This window comes from Thamnophis sirtalis, unplaced genomic scaffold (assembly GCF_051295495.1).
Source record: "Thamnophis sirtalis isolate CommonGarterSnake01/CBP01778 unplaced genomic scaffold, rThaSir2_p1.2 scaffold_2, whole genome shotgun sequence".
NCBI classification, from domain to species: Eukaryota; Metazoa; Chordata; class Lepidosauria; order Squamata; family Natricidae; genus Thamnophis; species Thamnophis sirtalis.
This window is the reverse complement of record NW_028261382.1, coordinates 65,553,134-65,575,700: the sequence shown is the minus strand read 5'-3', so window position 1 is coordinate 65,575,700 and position 22,567 is coordinate 65,553,134. Positions and strand designations below refer to the sequence as shown.

The following is a 22,567-nucleotide window of genomic DNA, read 5'->3' as shown; positions in this document are numbered from 1 at the left end:
TTGGAGAATAGCTTGACCCCCTCATCTCTGTGGCAGCCCCTCAAATATTGGAAGACTGCTATTTATGTCTCCCCTGGTCCTTCTCTCCACTAGACTAGCCATGTCCAGTTCCTGCAACTGTTCATCGTATGTTTTAGCTTCCAGTCCCCTCATCATTCTGGTTGCTCTTCTCTGCGTTCTTCCTAGAGTCTCACTCAACATTTGTTTTATAGTCTGGTGACCAAAACTGGATGCAGGATTGCAGGTGTGGTCTTACTAAGGCTCTGTAGAGTGATCCTATCTGCGACCTTCCCAGCTGACTTCCGACAATCGAAGTCAGCGGGAAAACCTGGATTGACCAACACTCACTTACCAACTGCCTTGCTCAGCGACAAAAATTGCGGTTGGATAAAAAAAAGAAGATGCAGAATATTTTCAAACATATTTTCACTGATCTTTTGGTTGAACAATAGAGGTAGAAATTCGGAACTGAAAAAAATACTATGATGTAAACGAACTCATCCAGACAATATGCTGTTCACAAAGCACTTATGTATGGAAAGAAAAAATCGTTGTCGTAAATTCGAGGAGTACCCGCATTTTGTGTGTTGGTGGCATCACGATGCACGCCAATGCCGCACACGAATGCCCAGGTGAGGATTTGCACGACCATGCAAACGACGGGACTGAAGGCCAAGGATCCATTTTGCATCCCAATAAAAATTGACGTAAACTGCCGTAAACGAGATTAAAATCCCTGGGAGGGAAGGGTTAATTTTTTTTTAAAGGCCTCCACAGGATTAATTTTGGATGCAACAGAGAGTTTGCAGCAAATGTCTGCAGAAGTTCCAGATAAGTTCCAAATTATCTTATTATTCTGCATCTTAAGACAGGAAACCGGCCCTCCTATCTGATGCTATCTGAGTCAGTAATTGGGAAAGCGATGCTCACCATTAATTAAAGATTCTGGGATGACATATACGGCAACCTTCCCGCATTTTTTTTCCCCAGGGATAGCAGAGAAACATTGCAGTTCTGTAATCTTTGGGGATTTATTAATTCATTAATTGTACCTTATGACTATTATTAAGTGTTGTATCTTATGATTCTTGATGAATGTATTCCATTTTATTTTTCTTATGTTTTTCTTTGGAGCATATGCACCAAAGACAAATTCCTTGTGTGTCCAATCACACTTGACCAATAAAGAATTCGTTTCTATATCTAATTCTATTCTATGCTATTCCCTATTCTAATCTCTATTCTATTCTATTCCATTCCATTTCTATTTTCTATTCTATTTTATTCCCTATTCTAATCTCCATTCTTATCTCTATTCTATTCTATTCTCTATTCTAATCTCTATTCTATTCTTATCTCCTATTCTTTTCTGTTCTATTCTATTCCTTATTCTAATCTCTATTATCATTATTCCTATTCTATTATCTTCTCTTCTACTCTATTCATTAAATTTATATAGTTGCAGGGTTACCAGAATTTGGGCAGGGCATGCCAATCAAACAAAAATAACACTAACAAAGTCATTAATTAGAAAATGATTGCATTGGAAACCAGATCCTAACAACAGGAATATAATATTTTCAACTCATCCAACATTTGGAACGTAGCAAGAGGCAGGCGTGGATAAAAGTCCCCAAGAAGCAGCACACATTAATATTTCAAGCGTAGCGAAGAACCTTTAACCAACATCCCTTGAGCGGAAAACGTTTTAATTTTCTTCCCCCACTCTCCAAGCTACCTGCTTAAATGGAATACCCTCATGAAAAAGGACTTATTTCAGCAACGATCTGTTGTTGTTCTTGTTGTTAGTTGTGAAGTCGTGTCTGACCCATTGCGACCTCATGGACAACATTCCCCCAGGCCTTCCTGTCCTCTGCCATCCTCTGGAGCCCATTTGAGCTCATGCCTGCTGCTTCAGTGACTCCATCCAGTCACCTCGTTCTCAGTCGTCTCCTTCATATTTTGCCCTTAATCATTCCCAGCATAAGGCTCTTCTCCAGTGAATCCTTCCTCCTTCAAAACTGTCTGATGGCAGCTGGAACCCTGGGTTTATTTTTCCAAGAAAACGAGCTGAGAACGCCAGCGTTCTCATAACATATCTTTAAAGATCTGAACATCAGCCAGGGAGGAGGAGAAAAAAAAAGGGAATTTTAAAAAAACCCAAAAGGAAAAAAAAATTGATTTCTCTCTGCTCAGTTTCCAGAGAAAGCAATAACTGGAGAGAGTTCAAAGCCATCACCCATTTGGCAAGCCTTCTGTCTCTAGTGCTGATTGATGGGAACCACGAATTCTTTTCTCTCTCTCTCTCTCTCTCTCTCTCTCTCTGCATGCCTGGGGATGTGCACACCAAGGAAAATGTCTGAAAAGAGCTCCAGGGATGACAAAGCGCAGTTCACATTTCCTAAGGAAGAGATACAATTTGTCTTCTCCACCCGCCGAAGAAGACCAACCACATTCTGAGCCTGGTTTGAGTCCCTCCTGGGCCATTCCTTGTTGATATGATTGCTTTCAAGGCCAGCCAAAAGACTTTAGGAGATGTTAACCATTCCAGTTCTTCTTCGTCATCTAGGACAATATGGTTGGCTTCAAGGCCAACCAAAGTTGTTTAGAAGGTAATAACCATCTCAGGTCTTCTTCATCATCTAGGACAATATGGTTGGCTTCAAGGCCAGCCAAAGGTGTTTAGGAGGTATTAACCATCCCAGATCTTCATCACCTTTTTGTGCCCTCATCAATCTTTGACAACACCTTTCAGAACATTCTCCACCACAGGTTCTTCTCATCACCCAGACACTTCTAATCCACTTCTGGTGCACTCCTAGAAAAGCCCCTCCCCCCCGCCCACCCCAAGAGAAGACTTACATGTGTGATGGAACCCCGATATGTGATGGTAGATTCCGAGGGTGGTCTTGTGCTGGGAATCCCTTTAATGATGCTTCCTCCTGACAAAGAGGTACCTGTAGGGAACAACCAACAAGAAGAGCCAATAGTTTCAAAAATCATGTACTGTCACCAACCTACCAGCACTGTTTCTACAGGTTGCAGAGCTTCTCCCGATGGCTTAGACCAGTCATAGCAATAGCAATAGCAGTAGACTTATATACCGCTTCATAGGGCTTTCAGCCCTCTCTAAGCGGTTTACAGAGAGTCAGCATATTGCCCCCAACAATCTGGGTCCTCATTTTACCCACCTCGGAAGGATGGAAGGCTGAGTCAACCCTGAGCCGGTGAGATTTGAACCGCTGAACTGCTGATCTAGCAGTAGCCTGCAGTGCTGCATTTAACCACTGCGCCACCTTGGCTCTTAGTCATGAACTAAAGTTTTTTTTTCCCCTTACATTCACAAATATACATTCTTATAATTGCTATTTAACATTTGTCTCTTCATCATTAGTCTCAATAATTATTTTTACAAATATATATAGAATACAGTTTGGGTCACTTTATTCCCACCCCGTGCCTTCATCTTATTTTACAACAACCTTGCTCCTTCCTTCTTCTCAACCTCCCTTCTCTACCTTTCCTCCTCTCCTTCCTTTCTTCTTCCACTCTTTCCCCCACTCCTCTCTTCTCCTTCTTACCCTCTCTCCTACTCTTACTTTCCCTACCTTACTTCCTCTACTTTATTCTTTCTTCATTTCCCTCTTTCCCCCACTCCTCCTCTCTTCTCCTCTTTCTTACCCTCTCTCCTACTCTTACTTTTCTTCCCTTACTTCCTCTACTTTATCCTTTCTTCCTTTCCCTCACTCCTCCTCCCTTCTGCTCCTTAGACCAGGGGTGTCAAACACAAGGCCCACCGGCCAGATCTGGGCCACTGGATGCTTAGATCTGGCCCACAGTGCTGCCCTGAAAACACCAAAGGACCGGCATGTGGTGCCTCTGCCAGCAAAAACAGAACTCGGGAGGGCTGCATAAGACCCTCCCAACTCCATTTTCCCTGGCAGAGGGTTACAGGAGGCTGTTGCAGCCGAAAATGGAGCTCAGGAGCCCGTTTTCGCTGGAAGAGCACTCAGGCCACCACAAGTGCCCCCGATACGAGTGCCGTTGAGCTGGCCATGCCCCCGCTCCCCACGAGGTCGAACACCTCGATGTGGCTCTCAATAAAATTGAGTTTGACATCCATGGCTTAGACAAAAGGATTCTCCCATCACCTGCGACCTTCTTAAAACCAGAGTGTTCATAATTTGTAAATTATGAACTTTTTTGACATTCTGGGAGGTCCGGTGAGGCGTTTGTTTGTTTGTTTGAAGGGGCTAAACTTCAAAGTAAGGCCCAGGGGCCAGATACAGCCTGTCAAAGCTATTAGTCCAGCTCGCATAGGCCCACGAGGCTGCCCCGCCCTACATCACCCCACTCACCCGCCAGTCCCCACCCACCTTCTGGAGGCAAAAAACAGACGCGTGGAGGTCTCCCCGGGAGAGGGAGAGAGAGGGAGAGAGAGGGAGGGAGGGAGGGAGATATATATATATATATATATATTTTGATTCTTCTATTCTATCCTATCCTTTCCTATTCTATTCTTCTATTCTATTCCATATTTCTATTCTATTCTATTCTATTCTATTCTATATTTCTATTCTATTCTTCTATTCTATTCTATATTTCTTCTATTCTATTCTATTCTTCTATTCTATTCTATCCTTTATTATTCTTTCCTATTCTATTCTATTCTATTCTTCTATTCTATTCTATATTTCTATTCTATTCTATCCTATCCTATTCTTCCCTATTCTATTCTTCTATGCTATTCTATATTTCTATTCTATTGTATTCTTCTATTCTACCCCATCCTATCCTTTCTTCTATTCTATTCTATCCTATCCTTTCTTCCATTCTATTCTATTTTTCTGTTTTATTCTATTCTATATTTCTGTTCTGTTCTATTCTATTCTATTCTATTCTATTCTATTCTATTCCATTCCGTTCCGTTCTTCTATTCTATTCTACATTCTCTTCTCTCCCTACTATTACAGGCTTCCACAGGGCAAAAGGCTTACCGCGAAGAACTGAGCTCTCCTGGGAGGGCTGCACCACCAAGCTTTCAGGCTGACACGCTTGACTTCGAGGAGAAAGCTGCTCTTGTTTCACTCCAGGAAACGGCACTGGAAAACAAGAATGTTTCCACCTTGACTTTACTGTAAAAGGAGCAGCAAAAGAAATTGCTTGGACGACTAGTGGGTCTCAGCGCAGCTAGTGTCTCAACTGGATCCTCCCCTTCTCTGTGGCTCTAAGAACATCTTCACCACTCTGTCGGATGATCTTACCCAACTTCTTGGGGTCCATCGTCAAAGGCACAGTGATGGAACCGATGGAGACTTTGGTGTGCTCCAAACTGAATGGACCATGGAGCTGTAGCGGGATCCCCTGAAAGATCCACCAAAGAACATTGGTTATTGGGGGACGGCAACAACCCAAACATGGTAGCAATCACGCTCTGAGCATGGTTTCATTGTTCCTCTTGATCTACTGGTTAGTGCACAGGTATCAAACTCCAGGCCTACGGGCCGGATTCGGCCCAGAGGTGATTAAATCTGGCCCACATGGCCACCATGGAAACAGCAGAGGACCAGCCTACGGTGCCTCTGCGCAGCCCTCCCCCCACCCCCTGGGCTCCATTTTCAGCCGCTACAGCCTTCTGTAGCCCTCTGACAGCTAGCAGAAGGCTAACAAAACAAACTAAAAAAAGAAATGTTTCCCCTTTTGCACTTGAGCATGTAAGAAGGGACAGGAAAGGGGAAAGAGAAAGAAAAAGAAGGGAAGATGGGAAGGAGAGCGAAGAAGGAAAAATAAGGAAAGAGGAGAAGAAGGAAGGAAGGAAGGAAGGAAGGAAGGAAGGAGATTATAATGAGAGGGAGGGAGGGTCTGAGGGAAGTCCTGCTTAGCACTTAGCCACCACAGGTGCCCCCAACACAAGTGACGTCAAGTTGAACATGCCCCTGCAGTCCCACAAGGTCAAACACAACCCTGATGCGGCCCTCAATGATACTGAGTTTGACACCCCTGGGTTAGTGGGACGGTCTCAGAAGGCTGGGGTGCACCTTTACCTGGGAGATGCAGCCAGGCGTTCTTTCAAGAACCGAGGGGTGCTTGTTGGAGATCAGAGGAGGAGGATTGGAGATGGCGGGCAACCTTGGCGGGCCAGTCCGAGAACTTTCGTGAGCGTTTAAGGAGATGGGATGAGCTGCTGTGGAGAGAAAGAGAGAGGCAGAGATTGAGAGTTTTAAGACAATGCGAGAGGTATTTGAACTTGGTTCTTCTAAGAAAGATCAGCCTACTTGATTATGAGGAACTTGGGAGTTTGAACGTTCGCAACCCCAAATAACTCATGACTGTCTGCAGCCCTTCTGTGTCCCACTGAGCCAAAAAACCCGAAGCCTCCCAGGAGATTGGCTTTTACGGCCCTAATTCTGCTGTTTTTCCGCTTCTGTCCTGGATCTGGAATTTGGCCACCCTTCCACCCAGTCTCCAGATTACAAGCCACTGGGCACTGCCAAGGCTGGATAGTCAAACTGCCCTCCTAAGAGCCAAGAGCTGGACTCACCCGAAGGGCTATACTGAAATGCATGAGACTCGGTGTGCGGGGAGGTGCGGATGACATCCCTGGAGGACCCTTGGTAGGGGAGGACTGGTGGCCAGCAGGTTGTGGCAGCGGCTTCTCCAGCTGGCTTCTGTCCATCGGGAAGAGGGGTGAAAAGCACCGGTTTTTCTACCAGGAGAGAGAAACAGCAAGAGAAGCGGAAGTCAGAGTGGCTATATTGGGAAGCTTGTGCATTTTGATGGGATGGGGAGGGGGGAAGGGAGGGGGGAGGGAAGAAGATGGGTGGGATGGAAGAAGAATGGAAGGATGGATGAATGATAGATAGATAAATAGATGTAGGTAGGTAGAGAGAGAGAGTGTGTGTGATACATGATAGATCGATAGAAAGAAGATAGATAGATAATAGCTAGATGGATGGATGGATGGATGGATTAGATAAGATAGATAGATAGGCAGGCAGGCAAGACAAAATAAACAGACCGCACAGGACAGGACGAGAGAGAGAGAGAGAGAGAGAGAGAGAGAGACAGAGAGAGACAGAGACAAGAGGACGGACAGACGGACAGACGGTCAAAAGACAGATAGAGCTATCTGTCTTTGAGGGAGTCTTGACTCCTGGAGACCCCATGGAGGTACCACCAGCGCAGCCTTTCTTGACAACTTTGCCAGAACTACCGTTGCTTCCTAGGATTCCTTTCTGAGGGCTGAGAGCAGAAATGGCTTCCACCCAGCTGGCTCCCTGCCCAAGACCAGGCCCTGGACCTCCCTGTCCCCTTGCTCCCAGCCTACCCTTTTGACCACCACACCAACGAGGAGCTGCAAACATCCCGACTGAAACCCCCAGGACAAAGGGACGGTGAAGGAAGAAGCCTCGGACAGCTGCATCTGGCAGAACCTCTGCTTCTGCTCTTGGGAAGGCAACTGCCTCATAGTTTTGCAGAGAGCAGACTCTAAATTGAATTATTTGGTGATTTACCACGTGAAGTTGGGGGTTTTATGCTGCTTCCCAAGGACAGCAGGAGAGCAGGCAGGTTGGGGAACTGCAAACTGAAGAGGAAGACATCTGCAGGAAAAGAATCTCTCGCAGAGACTCAGTTTTTCTTTCAAATTCCTCCCCTGCCACTCTGCAGAATGAGTTGCCTCCATTGTAATCTCCTGCAGAGATGAAGACCAGGCCCAGGTAGGGTCTATGGAAATGGGGGGCCTTACACCACTGGAGAGATCTGGAGTCAAGACAGGTGGCCCTCCAAGCTTTCATTGAACAGAGAAGATCCATTTACAAGGATGATGAGGGGACTGGTAGCTAAAAAGCACGATGAACGATTGCAGAAACTGGGCATGGCTAATCTAGTGAAGAGAAGGGCCAGGGTAGACAGGATAGCAGACTTCCAATATTTGAGGGGCTGCCACAGAGAGGAGGGGGTCAAGCTGTTTTCCAAAGCACCTGAAGGTCAGTCAAAGAACAATGGATAGAAACTGAACAAGGAGAGATTCAACCTAGAAATAAGGAGGAATTTCCTGACAGTGAAAATAATCAACCAATGGAACAGAAGTTGCCTTCGGAAGTTGTGGGAGCTTCATCACTGGAAGCATTCAAGAAGAGACTGGACTGCCATTTGTTAGAAATGGGGTAGGGTCTCCTGCTTGGACTAGTTGACCTACAAGCTCCCTTTCAACACTGTTAATCTGAATCTATCTAAGATGATCAAAGGCCTGGAGGCTAAAACAGGAACTGGGCAAGGCTAGTCTAGTGAAGAGAAGGACCAGGGGAGACAGGAGAGCAATGTTCCAATATTTGAGGGGCTGCCACAGAGAGGAGGGGATCAGCCTGCTTTCCAGAGTATCCGAAGTCCAGACAAGGAATAATGGATGGAAACTGACCAAGGAGAGATTCAACTTAGAAATAAGGAGGAATGTTCTGACAATGAGAACAATCAACCCGTGGAACAGAAGTTGCCTTCAGAAGTTGTGGGAGCTTCATCATTTGAGACTTTCAAGAAAAGGCTGGACTGCTATCTGCTAGGAATGCTGTGAGGTCTTTTGCTGGGGTGGGGTTGGACTAGATGACCTGAGAGGTCCCTTCCCACTCTTAATCTGTAAGTTCCTCTTAATGCTTGGATGAAGAGAGAGAAATGCAGGGAAGAAAGAGCCTGCTTGGAAGTTTCAACCAGGGTTGATTTTATTCTGGTTTTCCTCCCCCCTCCCCCCTGCATTAAAGAAGAGCTGTAACTCAAAGCCCCCCTTGACAAAAGCGACAGGAGGGGACCACTGCCCTTTGTCAAAGCCCTGGAATTGGAGCGAGGGAGATGGCGGTGGAGGCGATCTGTCATCCAAATGGGTTTCCTTGGCCAGGCAGCCCTGCTCTGAAGGCCAACTGGGAAAGGGGTGGGGGGGCTAAATCGAGAGGAAGTGCACAGCTTGTACCGAAGCTGCTTGGCCCAAAGAGAAGGAAGGCCACCTGCCCCAGGGGAGGGAAGAGGAGAGGAAAGGAGGGGGAAGGGGAAAGGGGAGGAGGAGGGAGGGGAAGAGGGGGAGGGGAAGGAGAGGAGGGAGGGGAAGGAGAGGAGGGAGGGGGAAGGAAGGAGGAGGGAAGGGGAGGAGAATGTGGGGGAGAGGAGGGGGAGGAGAGGGACAGTGAAGGAAGGGGTAAGGAAAGGGGAGAAGGAGGGAGTGGAGGAGGAGGAGGGGAAGGGGGGAGGGGAAGGAGAGGAGGGAAAGGGGAGGAGCGGGAGCGGAGGAGGAGGATGAGAGAAGGGGAGGGGGAGGGAGGAGGAGAGGACAGGAAGGAGGAGGGGGAGGGGAAAGGGAGGGGAGAGGGAGGAGGAGGGAGTGGAGGAGGGGAAGAGGGGAGGGGAAGGAGAGGAGGAGGAAAGGGGAGAGAGAGGGGAGAGGGAGGAAGGAGGGGGAGGAAGGGGAGGAGGAGGGAATGGAGGAGGGGGAGGGGAAGGAGAGGAGGGAGGGGGAGGGAAGAGGAGGAAGGAAGGGGGGAGGGGAGGAGAAGATGATTCACATGTTGACAGTTCCCGAACCATCTTTAAGTCTGAAAGTTCAACTCTCAAGCTGTCTCTTTTTACTGTCTGATAAGCTGGGAGATTTCCTGCCTGCCTCCCCTTCGCTTCTTTTTTCCCCTTCCCTTCTCTTTACTTCCTTCCTTTTTTTCACGCTTCCTCCTATCTTATAACTTTTTTCTCTCTACTAATTTTCCTACCCTTCTTCCCCACCCTCTCTACTTCCTTCCTCTTTCTCACCTTTCCCTCTTCTAACTTCTTTCCTCTCTCCCTCCACTAATTTTCCTTCCTTTCTTCTTTCTTTCCTTTCTTCCTTCCCTTCTTCCCCTCCTGCTCTTTACTTCCTTCCTCTTTTTCACCCTTCTTTCTTCCTTCTAATTTCTTTCCTCTCCCACTCCAATCTTCCTTCCTTCTCTTTACTTCCTTCCCCTTTTCACCCTTCCTTCTTTCTTCCAACTTCTTTCCTCTACCTCCATTAGTTTTCCTCCCTCTCCCTTCCTTCCTCCCTCACTCCCTTCCCCTTCTTCCCATTCCTCTCTACTTCCTTCCTCTTTTTCACCCTTTCTTCTAACTTCTTTTCTCTCTCCCTCCACTAATTTTCCTCTCTCTCTTCCTCCCGCTTCATCCTCCACAGCCTCCCCTTACACCCCCAAGTGCCCTCACCCTCTTTGTCTGTCTCTGCCGGGCTCCGATGCGGAGCTGCCCGAGGGCTGTTGCTGTTGCTGGAGCAAAGGGGGGGCTCCTTCTCCGGTGGGGGCAGCTTGCTGGGTGCAGCCTCCTCCTCCTCTTCCTCCTCCTCTTCCTCCTCCTCCTCCTGGGCCCGGGTGATCTGTTGCTGGTAGAGGGCCAAGGTGTGGGGAGTCACTGGGGCTTTGGTGGCCCCGCTCTGCAACGCTCCCTCCAGTGGGCCTTCGGAAATCTGTGAGGAAAAAGAACTGAGGTTAGTCATTTGCAATGGGCACCCCTAACACAAACACACACACACACACACACGATGTGTTAGTTTGTGTCAATCAGTTGTGCCAGTTTCTTCAAAACCCAAAGCTGCTGTAGCTGACCTTATAGAGGGAGGGATGGGGGGAAGGAAGGAATCTGACAAGGAAGGAATGGAGAGGAGGGAGGGAGAGAAGGAAGGAATGGAGAGGAGGGAGGGAAGGAAGTAATGGAGAGGAGAGAGGGAAGGAAAGAAGGAATGGAGAGGAGGGAGGGAGGGAAGGAATGGAAGGAATGGAAAGGAGGGAGGGAAGGAAGGAATGGAGAGAAGGGAGCGAGGAAGGAAGGAAAGAATCTGACAAGGAAGGAATGGAGGGAGGGAGAGGAGCAGGAGGAAGGAGTGAGAGATTAGTGACAGGGGGAGGAAAGAAGTTAAAGGCAGGTAAGAGAAATAGAAGGAAGAAAAAAGAGAAGGGAAGGAGGAAGGGAAGGGAGGATGAAAGGGAAGGGGAGAAGGCAAGGCAAGAGAAGAGAAAGAGTGAGACTCACAATGGGAGGGATGGCGGCTGCCCTCTGCTTCAGCTGCTTCAGGTCCAGAGGCTTCTGAGGTGAGGAGGGGAGCCGGGCATCGTTGGGGGCACCAAGGAGACTTAAGCGGGCAGCTGGCAACCTGCAGAGAGATGCAACAATCCCACTTGAGAACCTCCTTCCGAGATCTCTGCTTTGGCCCTGAAGTCCAGACTGATTCACTTGAACAACTGCAGAGATTCACTCAGCAACCATGGGGAAAAGGTCATAAGATCAGGTGTGATTCACTTAACAAGCATTTGGCTTAGCCATAGAAATTCTGGTCCCAAGTATGATCTTAAATCAAGGGCCACCAGTAATTTTGACCTTGCCTTCTGAAAGTCAAACATGAGTTGATCTCTTCAAGTCCTTAGACAACTCAAGGCTCTGTTTCACTTTGGGCTAAGTGATGAGGACCCCCAACCATCTTCTGGACCATTGGAGACCTCATCAGAAGACTTTCAGGTCTTTGGGACTGTTCCCACCAGAACAGACCTGTCTAATGACCTCACGTTGACATATTTCCTTGATATGAGCATCAGAAGATAAGAGCACAAACTCTTAAGCTTTGGAGATCATGAACCTTGTTGGAACATCTTCTGGATCATTGGAGACTCCCATCAGAAGACTTTGGGGTCTTTGAGACTGGTTTCACCAGAACAAAGTTTTATGGGACCTGGCTGATGGCCTCGGGTTAAGTCTCCTTGATGCGGGTGTCAAAAGACAACAAATTCTCAAGCTTTGGAGACTGATAGGAGAAGATGTTGAACCATGTTGGAACGTCCCATCAGAAGACCTTGGGGTCTTTGGACTGTTCCCACCAGAACAAAGATTGCTGGGACCTGACTGATGACCTCATATTGACTTATCTCCTTGATGTAGGTGCCGGAAAACCACAGCACAGACTGTTAAGCTTTGGAGATTTATCACAGAAGATCATGAACCAAGTTGGAATGTCTTCTTGTCCAGTGGAGACCACCATCAAAAGATTCTGGGGTCTTTGGGACTGCTTTCAGCAGAACTAAGATTTATGAGACTTGGCTGATGACCTCATGTTAAGTCTCCTTGATATGGTTGCCAGAAGACTGTTGTCTCAAACTCTGGAGACTGATAGGAGAAGATGTTGTACCTTGTTGGAACGTCCCATCAGAAGACCCTGGGGTCTTTGGGACTGTTGCCCCCCCGAACACAGACCGGGCTGATGACCTCATGTTGACTTATCTCCTTAATATGGGTGTCAGAAGATAACAGCACAAGCTTTTAAGCTTTGGAGATTTGTAAGAGAAGATCAGGAATGTCTTCTCGTCCATTAGAGACTAGCTGATGACCATGTGTTAAGTCTCCTTGATGTGGGTGCCAACTCTTAAGCTTTGGAGATTTTTAAGAGAAGATCACGAACCACGCTGGAATATTTAACCATCGTTGAACAGATCCAACCATGCCAGGGATCTCCCAGGGATTTAACCCACCGGGAAAATGGGATTAGATTTCTGTTTGGCGTTCTCTGGCTCCTTTTTATTTTTTTTACCCTCTGAACATCTCTGGCTATTCCTGAGCCACAAACTGACAACTGTTAATGCATGACCGTACAGGCCTCCATATTCGTTTATATTTAGCTTGGCCTATGCTTGAACTTCTCATTCCTCCGGCTGCCAGCAGCAGCCTTTATAAAATATATATATGCAACGATAATTATCTTTAGAGACCTTTTTCCTTCCATTTGGTTTGCAAGCAGCCCAGAGGAGATGGCAGAATTCCTCAATGCTGTCGAAAGCTTTCTTGGGAGGATGGGAAGCCGTGGCATCTACCCTCCCCCTCCTTCCCCGAACCATTGGGGCCAGTAAGTTAGTGGAGGTTGACATGGACGTATGGGATCTGTTGTTCCATGTCATTGTTCTACAGGTGGTTCTCGACGTTTGACCACAATTGAGCCCGACATTTTTGTTCAAATATCTCAATGTTAGTTAAGCAAAATTTGCCCCTGTTATGAGTTTGTGTGTCAGGGGAGAAGGACATGATAGAAGACTTCCAATATTTGAGGGGCTGCCACAGAGAGGAGAGGGTCAGGCTATTTCCCAAGGCACCTGAAGGCCAGACAAAGAACAATGGATGGAAAGTGACCAAGGGGAGATTTAACCTGGAAATAAGGAGAAACTTTCTGACAGTGAGAACAGTCAACCAATGGAACAAAAGTTGCCTTCGGAATTTGTGGGAGCTTCATCCCTGGAAGCTTTCAAGAGACTGGACTGCCATCTGTCAGAAATCGTGTAAGGTCTCCTGCTTGGGCGGGGGGCTGGACTAGATGACCTACAAGGTACCTTTCCAACTGTTAATCTGTTAAATTTTAGCCTCAAGCCCACTAATCTTTGTGGCTGTTTTCTGCACTCTTTCCAGAGTCGGAACATTTTTGGGGGTGGGGTGGGGGAATACCAGGCTTCCTTCCAGCCAAGGCCATAAATTTGCGCTCCTCCCAGTGCTCTTGTTTTCTCCTGCCTCGTCAGTCGTGCCTTGATCAATGTCTGCCCAAGAATATGATTTCAAGAGGCGTTTCAGGAAATTGAGTGAAAAGCGCGGCACTAAATCAGCCTTCAGCCACTGGCAGGCAGGCAGGCAGTCATCCCAGAACCGACTGGCGGTCCGGGAAGTGACCGTCTGGTGGCGCCTGACCTCCTTTAACCCCGGCCGGTGGGCATCGATCCCAAGCAGGATCTGAAGCTGCCTTTTCAATTACCGTCAGGAAGTGTCACAAATCATTAGCCAAGTGCAAAATTTCTCCAGAGAAGATCAGGGTCATAAATCAGCCGCTTTGAAGTCACCAGGTTTGTTCACTCAGCTTCCAGATGCTCCTGAGCAATCTATGGCCTGATTCAGAGGGAGCCCTGGGGGTTCCCCCTCCCCTTTTTCTTCAGATCTAGTTTCTGACCACACAATGCAAACTTGCTTGCCCTCCTGACTCACAGAATCTGCGGAATCTGCGAGAGCAACGGAGAAGCTGCGTGAGGCTTTGCTATTTGCCGCGTGTCCCTCTCTCGTTTCAAGTCGCCCCACCCAAATTATCCAGAAACCTGAATCACCCCCACAAAGCGCCAGAAAGGAAACGCAGCCACGCATGGTTTGAGTTCCTAGCTAAAATCAGGTTTGGGAAGCGCACAACGGCCAGCCCAGACGGAGATGGCCTCAACAGATCGATTTTTTAAAAAGTGATCTCCCTGCTTCCTTGGAGATCTCCCTGGGAATTCTAAATGATCTCCCTGAAAGATCACAGCTTCCCAAAGATCTCCCCAGGAATCCCATGTGATCTCTCTGGAAGATCACTGCTTCCCCAGAGATCTTCCCAGGAATCCCAAGCGATCTCCCTGAAAGATCACTGCTTCTCAACGATCTCCCCAGGAGTCCCAAGTGATCTCTCTGGAAGATCACTACTTCCCCAAAGATCTCCCCAGGAGTCCCAAGCAATCTTCCTGAAAGATCACTGCTTCCCCGGAGATCTCTCCCGGAGTCCCAAGTGATCTGTCTGGAAGATCATTGCTTCCCAAAGATCTCCCCAGGAGTCCCAAGCGATCTCCCTGAAAGATCACTGCTTCCCCAGAGATCTCTCCAGGAATCCCAAGTGATCTCTCTGGAAGATCACTGCTTCCCAAAGATCTCCCCAGGAGTCCCAGGGGATCACTACTTCCCAAAGATCTCCCCAGGAGTCCTAAGCAATCTCCCTGAAAGATCACTGCTTCCCAAAGATCTTCCTGAAATATCACAGCTTCCCCAGAGATCTCTCCAGGAATCCCAGATGATCTCTCTGGAAGATCACTGCTTCCCAAAGATCTCCCCAGGAGTCCCAAGGGATCACTACGTCCCAAAGATCTCCCCAGAAGTCCCAAGCGATCTCCCTGAAAGATCACTGCTTCCTCAGAGATCTCTCCAGGAATCCCAAGTGATCTCTCTGGAAGATCACTACTTCCCAAAGATCTCCCAAGGAATCCCAAGCGATTTCCCTGAAAAATCACTGCTTCCCTGGAGATCTCCCCAACAGTCCAAACGAGTCTTGCTGCTGAAAATCGGATCATTGGTCTGCAGAGAAGAATCATCTCAGCCCGTGCAGGAAATACCTTCCAGGGTCTGATAAAAGTTCAGGGCTGCCAAAGCACTCTGTTAGCTTTTCATGGGAAATATAGATAGTACTCGACTTACAACCATTCACTTAGTGACCGTCCGGTTACAACAGCACTGGAAAAAGTGACTTGTGACCGTTTTCCACATTTATGACTGATACAGCATCCCCATGTTTTGATTGCGGGATCAGAATTCAAATACATGGACAGTGGCTCGTATTTACGATGGTTGCCATGTCCTGGTGTGTGTGTGTGTGTGTGTGTGTGTGTGTGTGTAAGAGAGAGACATGATCCCCTTTGGTGGCTTTCTGGCGAGCAAAGTCAACAGGGAAGCCAGATTCCCCACGCCCCCCGTGCAACTAACCTCACAACCACAGAGAATTTCGCTTTTAAAAATGGTGGCAAGACAAGTCTCCAAACGGGTTCAAAACTCACTCAAAAGCAGTCTTGCTTAGCAACAGAAACAATGGGCTCCATTGCGGTTGTAAGTCGAGGACTTCCCGCGTCTACCCTTCCTTCCTCCCTTCTTCCTTCCTCGCGCCCCGCTGTCTTTTCACTTACTTGGTTTTGTCTGCCGGGTCCTGTTCGTCCATCTCGTCTGCGCTGCATGTGGCACTAGAATCGCTATCTGAGGCAGCACTTCCGGTTCTGCTGGCCATGGGGCCCTCCTTCTTCTCCAATTTGGGGGTCTCTGCAGTTTCTGCCCCCACCCCGTCACTGGTCTCTCTTTTCTGGTCATTGGACTTATTGTCTTCCGGGACATCTGCCCCTTCCTCCATTTTTATCTCCGCCATGTCCGCTTCTGGCTCCTTCGGGTTCACTTCCCCTTCTTCTGTTTTTATCGTATTGGCTTTCGTTTCCTCCAGCGGCTTTTCGGTACCAGCTGGGCCAGGCTCAGTCTCATCTGGCGTCTGACCGGCAGAGTCTACGGCGTTGGCTTCCGGGGACATTGCGGCTTTCTCCATGTTGACGGTGGTTTCTTCTTTGGCCTCGGGATTCGGTTTGGACTCGTTTTCTGGAGGCTTTTTTGCGTCGAGTCTCGGGGAAGGCAGGCTGTCTGTGTCGGAGCTGTTATTAACGGCAACTGGAATTAAAACAAAAAGACATACTGTTCATTTCAATGGCCAGGTTCCATTTGCAACGCACAAACGCTCAGGGTCCCACAGGAGCCCTAAAAAAAAAAAAATTTTTATGGCAGCGAGCTGTGGAGTTGCAATGCATTATTTAACTCTGAAGAGTTGCAGGCTACAACGGTGGAGATTTTGAAGAGGAGCATCTTATGATTTCTGCAAACAGAAGGAGAGGAGGTGTCTTTTCCCCACTCGGGTGCCAGAAAGTCACGTGGGGAAAATCCAAAACAAAACATGGTTTAGATTCGCTTCAAACTACCATGATGGGTTTGTCTATCAAAGAACTTCTTGCTTTCTCCAGTTTGTTATTTTGACACTCCTCAAATTGTGACCACAATTACGCCTGACATTTCTATGGCTGATTGAGATTTGTGTTTAAGTGAGTTTTGCACCCATTTTACCACCTTTCACAGTTGTTAAGTGAATCACAGCAGTTGCTAAATTAGAAATGCTGTTGTTTAAGTGAATGGGGCTTCCCCATCGACTGTGCTTGTCAGAAGGTTGCAAAAAGGGATTAGGGGACAAGGGGTTGGAACATACGATAAACAGATGAACGGTTGCAGGAACTGGGCATGGCTAGTCTAGGGAAGAGAAGGACAAGGGGAGACAGGATAGCAGTCTTCCAATATTTGAGAGTTTGCCCCAGAGAGGAGGGGGTCAAGCTATTTTCCAAAGCACCCGAAGGCCACACAAGGAATAATAATGAATGAAAACTGATTAAGGAGAGGAAATAAGGAGGAATTTCCTGACAGTGAAAACCATCAACCATTGGAACATAATTTGAATCGAAAGTTGTAGGAGCTTCATCCCTGGAAGCTTTCAAGAAGAGACTGGACTGCCAACTGCCAGAAATTGTGTAGGGTCTCCTGCTTCAGTGGGAGGTTGGACTAGATGACCTACAAGGTCCCTTCCAACTCTGCTAATCTGTTAAATTCACTCCTAAACCATGTTAAGCCCCCGGGACACTACAGCCGTCATAAACATGAGTCAGTTGCCAAGCATCTGAAGTTTGATCATGTCACCATGGAGATGCTACAATGGTCGTAAGTGTGAAAAATATCAAGCCGTTGTTAACTTTGAACTGGCACCCCATGAATCGTTTTAAGTTGAGGACTATCTGCACTTGTTTTTAGGAAGAGAACTTTTAGCTGCAAATGTATTTTTCAGTTGTTTCTAAGGTTACAATAATCTGCAAGGGAGATTGTGTGTCTTAATTTTGGTTATTCTTCTTGATCTGAGAACAGCTTTTCCCTAAAACCAAACCTTGCAGAACCATTAAATAAATACACACACACACAAATGGAGAAACCATAAAAGTGACAATAAAACTGGACAGGGTCTAAACCAGAGGTCTTCAAACTTGGCAACTTTAAGACTTGTGGACTTCAATTTCCAGAATTCTCCAGCTGACTGGCTGGAGAATTCTGGAAGTCCACAAATCTTAAAGTTGCCAAGTTTTGGGATCCCTGCTCTAAACCAAAAGGCATCAAAACCCATCCTCAGGTGAAAATTTTGAATATGTCTGAATAAAAGGGTGATGGCTATAAAAATAACATATAGAAATATTGAATAAGCAAAAGATTGAAGATTATAATATAAATATGTGTATTATTAAGTATAACTATAAATTTGTTAAAATGTAACAAACATGATTATCAACATTTTACGTGTAGTAAAAGGAATCATATGTAGAATTTGATTGGCTTGAAAACAACATATTGAACTATTGATCAAGATAATGAAAGATCATAATTCAACAAAACATGTGCATTATTATTATTAGAATTATATAACTTGATTATAATTCAATATAAATCGGTGTTTCACTATTGGAATATAAGTCTGTTAAACATAACAAATATGATTATTGGTATTCTATCTGTAGTAAGGAGTAATATCAAGAATATGGAGATTGGCATAAGAAATAACATGCTAAATATGGAATAATTAAAGAAATAATATAATTCAACAAAATATGTGTATTACTACTAAAAGTCTGTAAGATGATTAATCGTGTTAAATAAGAAGAGTATTGTTTTATTTGTACTAAAATGTAACTTTGGTTCCATGTTTTTCACACAATACTGTGTTTCCCCGAAAATAAGACAGGTCCTTATTTTCTTTTGACACCCCTCACCCCGAAATAAACGCCTGGCCTTATTTTAGGGGAGGTCTTATTATTTCTGAGGTGCAGGAGGTGGTGAGCATGGTCATCTATCTCTTTCTATGTCTGTCTGTCTGTCTGTCTGTCTGTCTGTCTGTCTGTCTATCTATCTATCTATCTATCTATCTATCTATCTATCTATCTATCTATCTATCTATCTCTTTCTACCATGTTTTCCTGAAAATAAGACAGGCCCTTATTTTCTTTTCACCCCCGAAATAAACGCCTGGCCTTATTTTTGGGGAGGTCTTATTATTTTTGAGGTGCAGGAGGCGGCGAGCCTGGTCACCTCATGGCTGCTGCTGTGTTGCAATATTTTCAGGGAGGGCTTATTTTAGCACATGCGCTCAAAAGCGTGATTGGGCTTATTATCCAGGGAGGTCTTATTTTCAGAGAAACATGGTGTGTTTCTAGAAAAATAAAAATAAAAAGCTTTATTTAAAAAACCCATCCTCAGGTGTGAAGTCACAATGGGGTCACATAAATTACACAAACATACAGCCACACCTGTTAAGGATAATCAAAAGACATGCCCCTGTTTGGAGAAAGGGAAATAGGGGCTTCTGATCTCTTCCTTATTAATTTGATCTCCCGGAGAGATCCTGGAGTGGATTTTAAGAGCTGCTGCTATTAATCTCCTATCAACCTTGACCTGCGTTTCACTTCACTTGAGATTGCAGCTGCAAAAAAAAAAAAAAACCCACCACAACATAAAAACCTAATTGGAAGGCTGCAGGATTTCTTTGCAGATGGGAGGCTGTTATTATTACTATTATTATTTTCCCCGTTGGGAAGGATTGGCAGGCCCTCAAAAGGATGGACAGAGTTAATGTTGTTTTCCTCTTTCCACGACCTTGATGTGGAAGACCATCTCCCCAGATGCTTCAGAACAGGGGAAATTCAATTTAAAAGGAAGGGGAAGTCCTTTACGCCGCGCAGAACGAATTCATTCCTAATTTCCAGGTTCCTCTTCTCGATTTTCTGGGTCTTTGATGTTACAGACGGACCTCAATATGCAAACATTCATTTAGTGATCATCTGAAGTGGCTTGCCATGAATGTTATGGAGACTGTCAATCTTCCAAGTCATGGTTGTCCCAAATATGTTTTTTCCTCTTCCCTCTAAAAAGCAGCTGGACTTTCACCTGTCTGAAATGTTACAAGCGAGTCCCTCCCACAAGAAAGGGGACTCAATCCAAATAGAGCTGGAAGGGACCTTGAATGTCTTCTAGTCCAGCCCCTTGCTCAAGCAGGAGACCCTAGACCATTTCAGACAAGTCTTTTCTTTGAAACCTCTAGTGATGGAGCACCCACAACAACTGGAGGCCAGCTGTTCCACTGGTTAATTGTCCTCACTGTTGGGAAGTTTCTCCTTAATTCCAGGTTGCTTCTCTCCTAGATTAGTTTCCATCCATTGTTTCTTGTCTTGCCTTTGACTCTAGTATCCTAGTAGCAAATCTCGACCCTTGTTCACGTTGAGTGTGGGGCACAGGTTTCGCTACCACCCTGAGCTCAAAGTAATCAAAGCAGGTAATCCTTCGCTTGCAACTGTTCATTGCAAGTCCCAAGTGTGGTTCCTTCCCTCTGCCCCCCCCCCCCCTGATTTTCCTGGTCTTTTGCTTGAAAACGTTTCGCTTCTCATCCAAGAAGCTTCTTCAGTTCATTTCAGAAGAAGCTTTTTGGACGAAATTGGAGAAATTGAAATGCAGTGTAGAGAAAAGTAAAGTCTTACACTTAGGCAAGAAAGACCAAAGGTACACATACAGACTGGATGAAACCAGTCTTAATAGCAGTAACTTTGAGAGGGATCTTGGAGTCTTAGTGGACAATAAATTACATATGACCCAGCAGTGTGCAGCCGCAGCCAAAAAAGCCAATGCAATCTTAAGTTGCATTAACGGAAGGGATACAATCAAGATCAAGGGAGATCCTAATACTACTCTGTAAAGCCTTAGTAAGACGACACCTAGAGTCCTACATCTAGTTTTGGTCCCCACACTATGAAAAAGATGTAGCAACTCTAGAAAGAGTGCAGAGAAGAGCAATGATGAGGGGACTGGAGGCTAAAACATATGAAGAACGGTTGCAGGAATTGGGCATGGCTAGTCTAGTGAAGAGAAGGACCAGGGGAGACAGGAGAGCATCTTCCAATATTTCAGGGGCTGCCACTGAGAGGAGGGGGTCAAGCTATTTTCCAAAGTACCCGAAGGCCACACAAGGAATAATGGATAGAAACTGAACCAGTAGAGATTCAACCTGGAAACGAGGAGAAATTTTCTGACAGTGAGAGCAATCAACCAGTGGAACAAAGTTGCCTTCAGAAGTTGTGGGAGTGTCATCCCTGGAAGCTTTCAAGAAGAGACTGGACTGCCATCTGTCAGAAATGCTGTAGGGTCTCCTGCTTGGGCAGGGAGTTGGGCTAGATGACTCACAACCGAAAGCCCTATCAATTGTGCAGCCGACCGGCAACAGGGAGCCGCAGCAGAGGGATGAAAGAGCCACATGCAGCTCCAGAACTGCGGGTTGCTGACCCCTGCTCTAGATTTTGGGGAGAGGAGAAGATTCTTGATGAGCAACTCCTGCCGGCTCAAATTAACCCAACGGCAAACTTGGAAATTCTTTGCAATCGATGCTCTGAATTCAGTAAACAGGTGTAGAACGACATAGCCACTTCATCTCATTGTCATTTAAAAAAAAAAAAAAAAGCCTGATTGCATCATGAGAACCTCTGAGGTTCGTTGCGCAAGTCTGGGGCGCACAAATGTGAAAGGTACGTTCCTCCAGGTAAGGAGCCTTCGCCAAGTTTAATTAAAACTGCCTTGCTCGTTGGGAGCACAGAATGTGTCTCAGCTTGGGATTGCTGCAACCTGGAATTCCTGGCAGCGTGGTAGCACATCTATCTTTCTATATCCTTTTTGGCTCAATCCAAAAGGTTTTTAAATGCTGGCACAGCCCAGGCAGCAGAGTTCCATGCTCCACCCCAGCTCTGGGATCGGATCCAAGGAAGGCACCGCAAGGATGCAGAGAATGTGTGCGCGGCTTTCAAAATGGAGGCTCGCCACCACCGTCGACACAAACAGAGGCAGAACGAAGGAGGCAGCCAGACCCCTGGGCTTGGGTGTGGCTGTAAGAGGGGGGGGGGAAGAAGGAAATGAAGTCATTGTTTCCTGAATTTTATTGGGAAATGTTCAGGTGCTGAAGGATGCTCCAGAAGAACGAGGCATGGGAAATTCTCTTGGAAAGTGGTTCAAAATAAAACCAGTGGAGGAGAGAGAGAGAAAGAAATCTCTTAAAAGATATCTTTCTCCTGAAAATTAGATTTTGGAAAAGACAGAAGGAGTTGCGAGCTTAAGCTGGATCGGTGTTTCTCATACATGGCTACGGGAAGATACACGTGGATTCCAAACTGGGAGTTGAAATCCATTCATGCTGAAGGGAACTGAAGTTCACTCATTCTGGCTGGGAATTTCTGGGAGTTGAAATGATCCATGTCGAAAGTACTGGAAGTGGTAACTGGAGAATCCTGGGAGTTGAAGTTCAGCCATGATGATGGGAATTCTGGGAGGTGAAGTCCACCTATGATGACTAGGGAATTCTGGGAAGTGAAGTCCACCCATATTGAAGGGAGTTAAAGTCCATCCATGTTGAAGGGACTGGAAGTGATGACTAGAGAATTCTGGAGGTGAAGTCCACCTGTGATGACGGGAATTCTGGGAGGTGAAGTCCACCCATATTAAAGGGACTGGAAGTGATGACTAGGGAATTGTGGGAGTTGAAGTCCACCCATGTTGAAGGGACTGGAAGTAATGAATAGAGAATTCTTGGAGTTGAAGTTCACCCGTGATGATGGGAATTCTGGGAGTTGAAGTCCACCCATCTTGAAGGGAGTTGAAGTCCACCCATGCTGGCTGGAGAAATCTGGGAGTTGAAGTCCACATATCTTACAGCGGCCAAGTTTTGAGAAACGCTGCTTGTATCAGCTCAACAGGGAATGGTGTCCACCCAGATTGGAAGCTCTCTGCCCATTTCCTAAGCCCTCCAACCAAATTCCAAGCATTGCTGATGTCTTTCTCCTCGCCAAGCGCCTCTGAAAGGCAGCTTCCCCTCTTCCCTTCTGCAAAA

The 22,567-nt window shown here is 46.4% G+C and overlaps 1 protein-coding gene across 10 annotated transcripts in view; it reads right to left on the bottom strand.

Moving 5' to 3' along the window:
• The window catches only part of NCOR2 (nuclear receptor corepressor 2), a 205,648-nt gene that overhangs the window by 57,870 nt on the left and 125,211 nt on the right, over positions 1–22,567 (bottom strand). For 6 of the 10 annotated variants that reach the window (XM_087705827.1, XM_087705830.1, XM_087705829.1 and 3 more), the window contains 8 exons: positions 15,714–16,236; positions 11,029–11,149; positions 10,210–10,465; positions 6,542–6,706; positions 6,045–6,184; positions 5,265–5,364; positions 4,998–5,102; positions 2,863–2,957 (listed from right to left, as the gene is read on the bottom strand). In XM_087705827.1, the coding sequence (XP_087561953.1) occupies positions 2,863–2,957; positions 4,998–5,102; positions 5,265–5,364; positions 6,045–6,184; positions 6,542–6,706; positions 10,210–10,465; positions 11,029–11,149; positions 15,714–16,236 (1,505 nt within the window). The remainder of the gene's footprint in view (positions 1–2,862; positions 2,958–4,997; positions 5,103–5,264; positions 5,365–6,044; positions 6,185–6,541; positions 6,707–10,209; positions 10,466–11,028; positions 11,150–15,713; positions 16,237–22,567) is intronic. The other 4 variants (XM_087705828.1, XM_087705833.1, XM_087705835.1 and 1 more) reach the window with 1 other exon arrangement.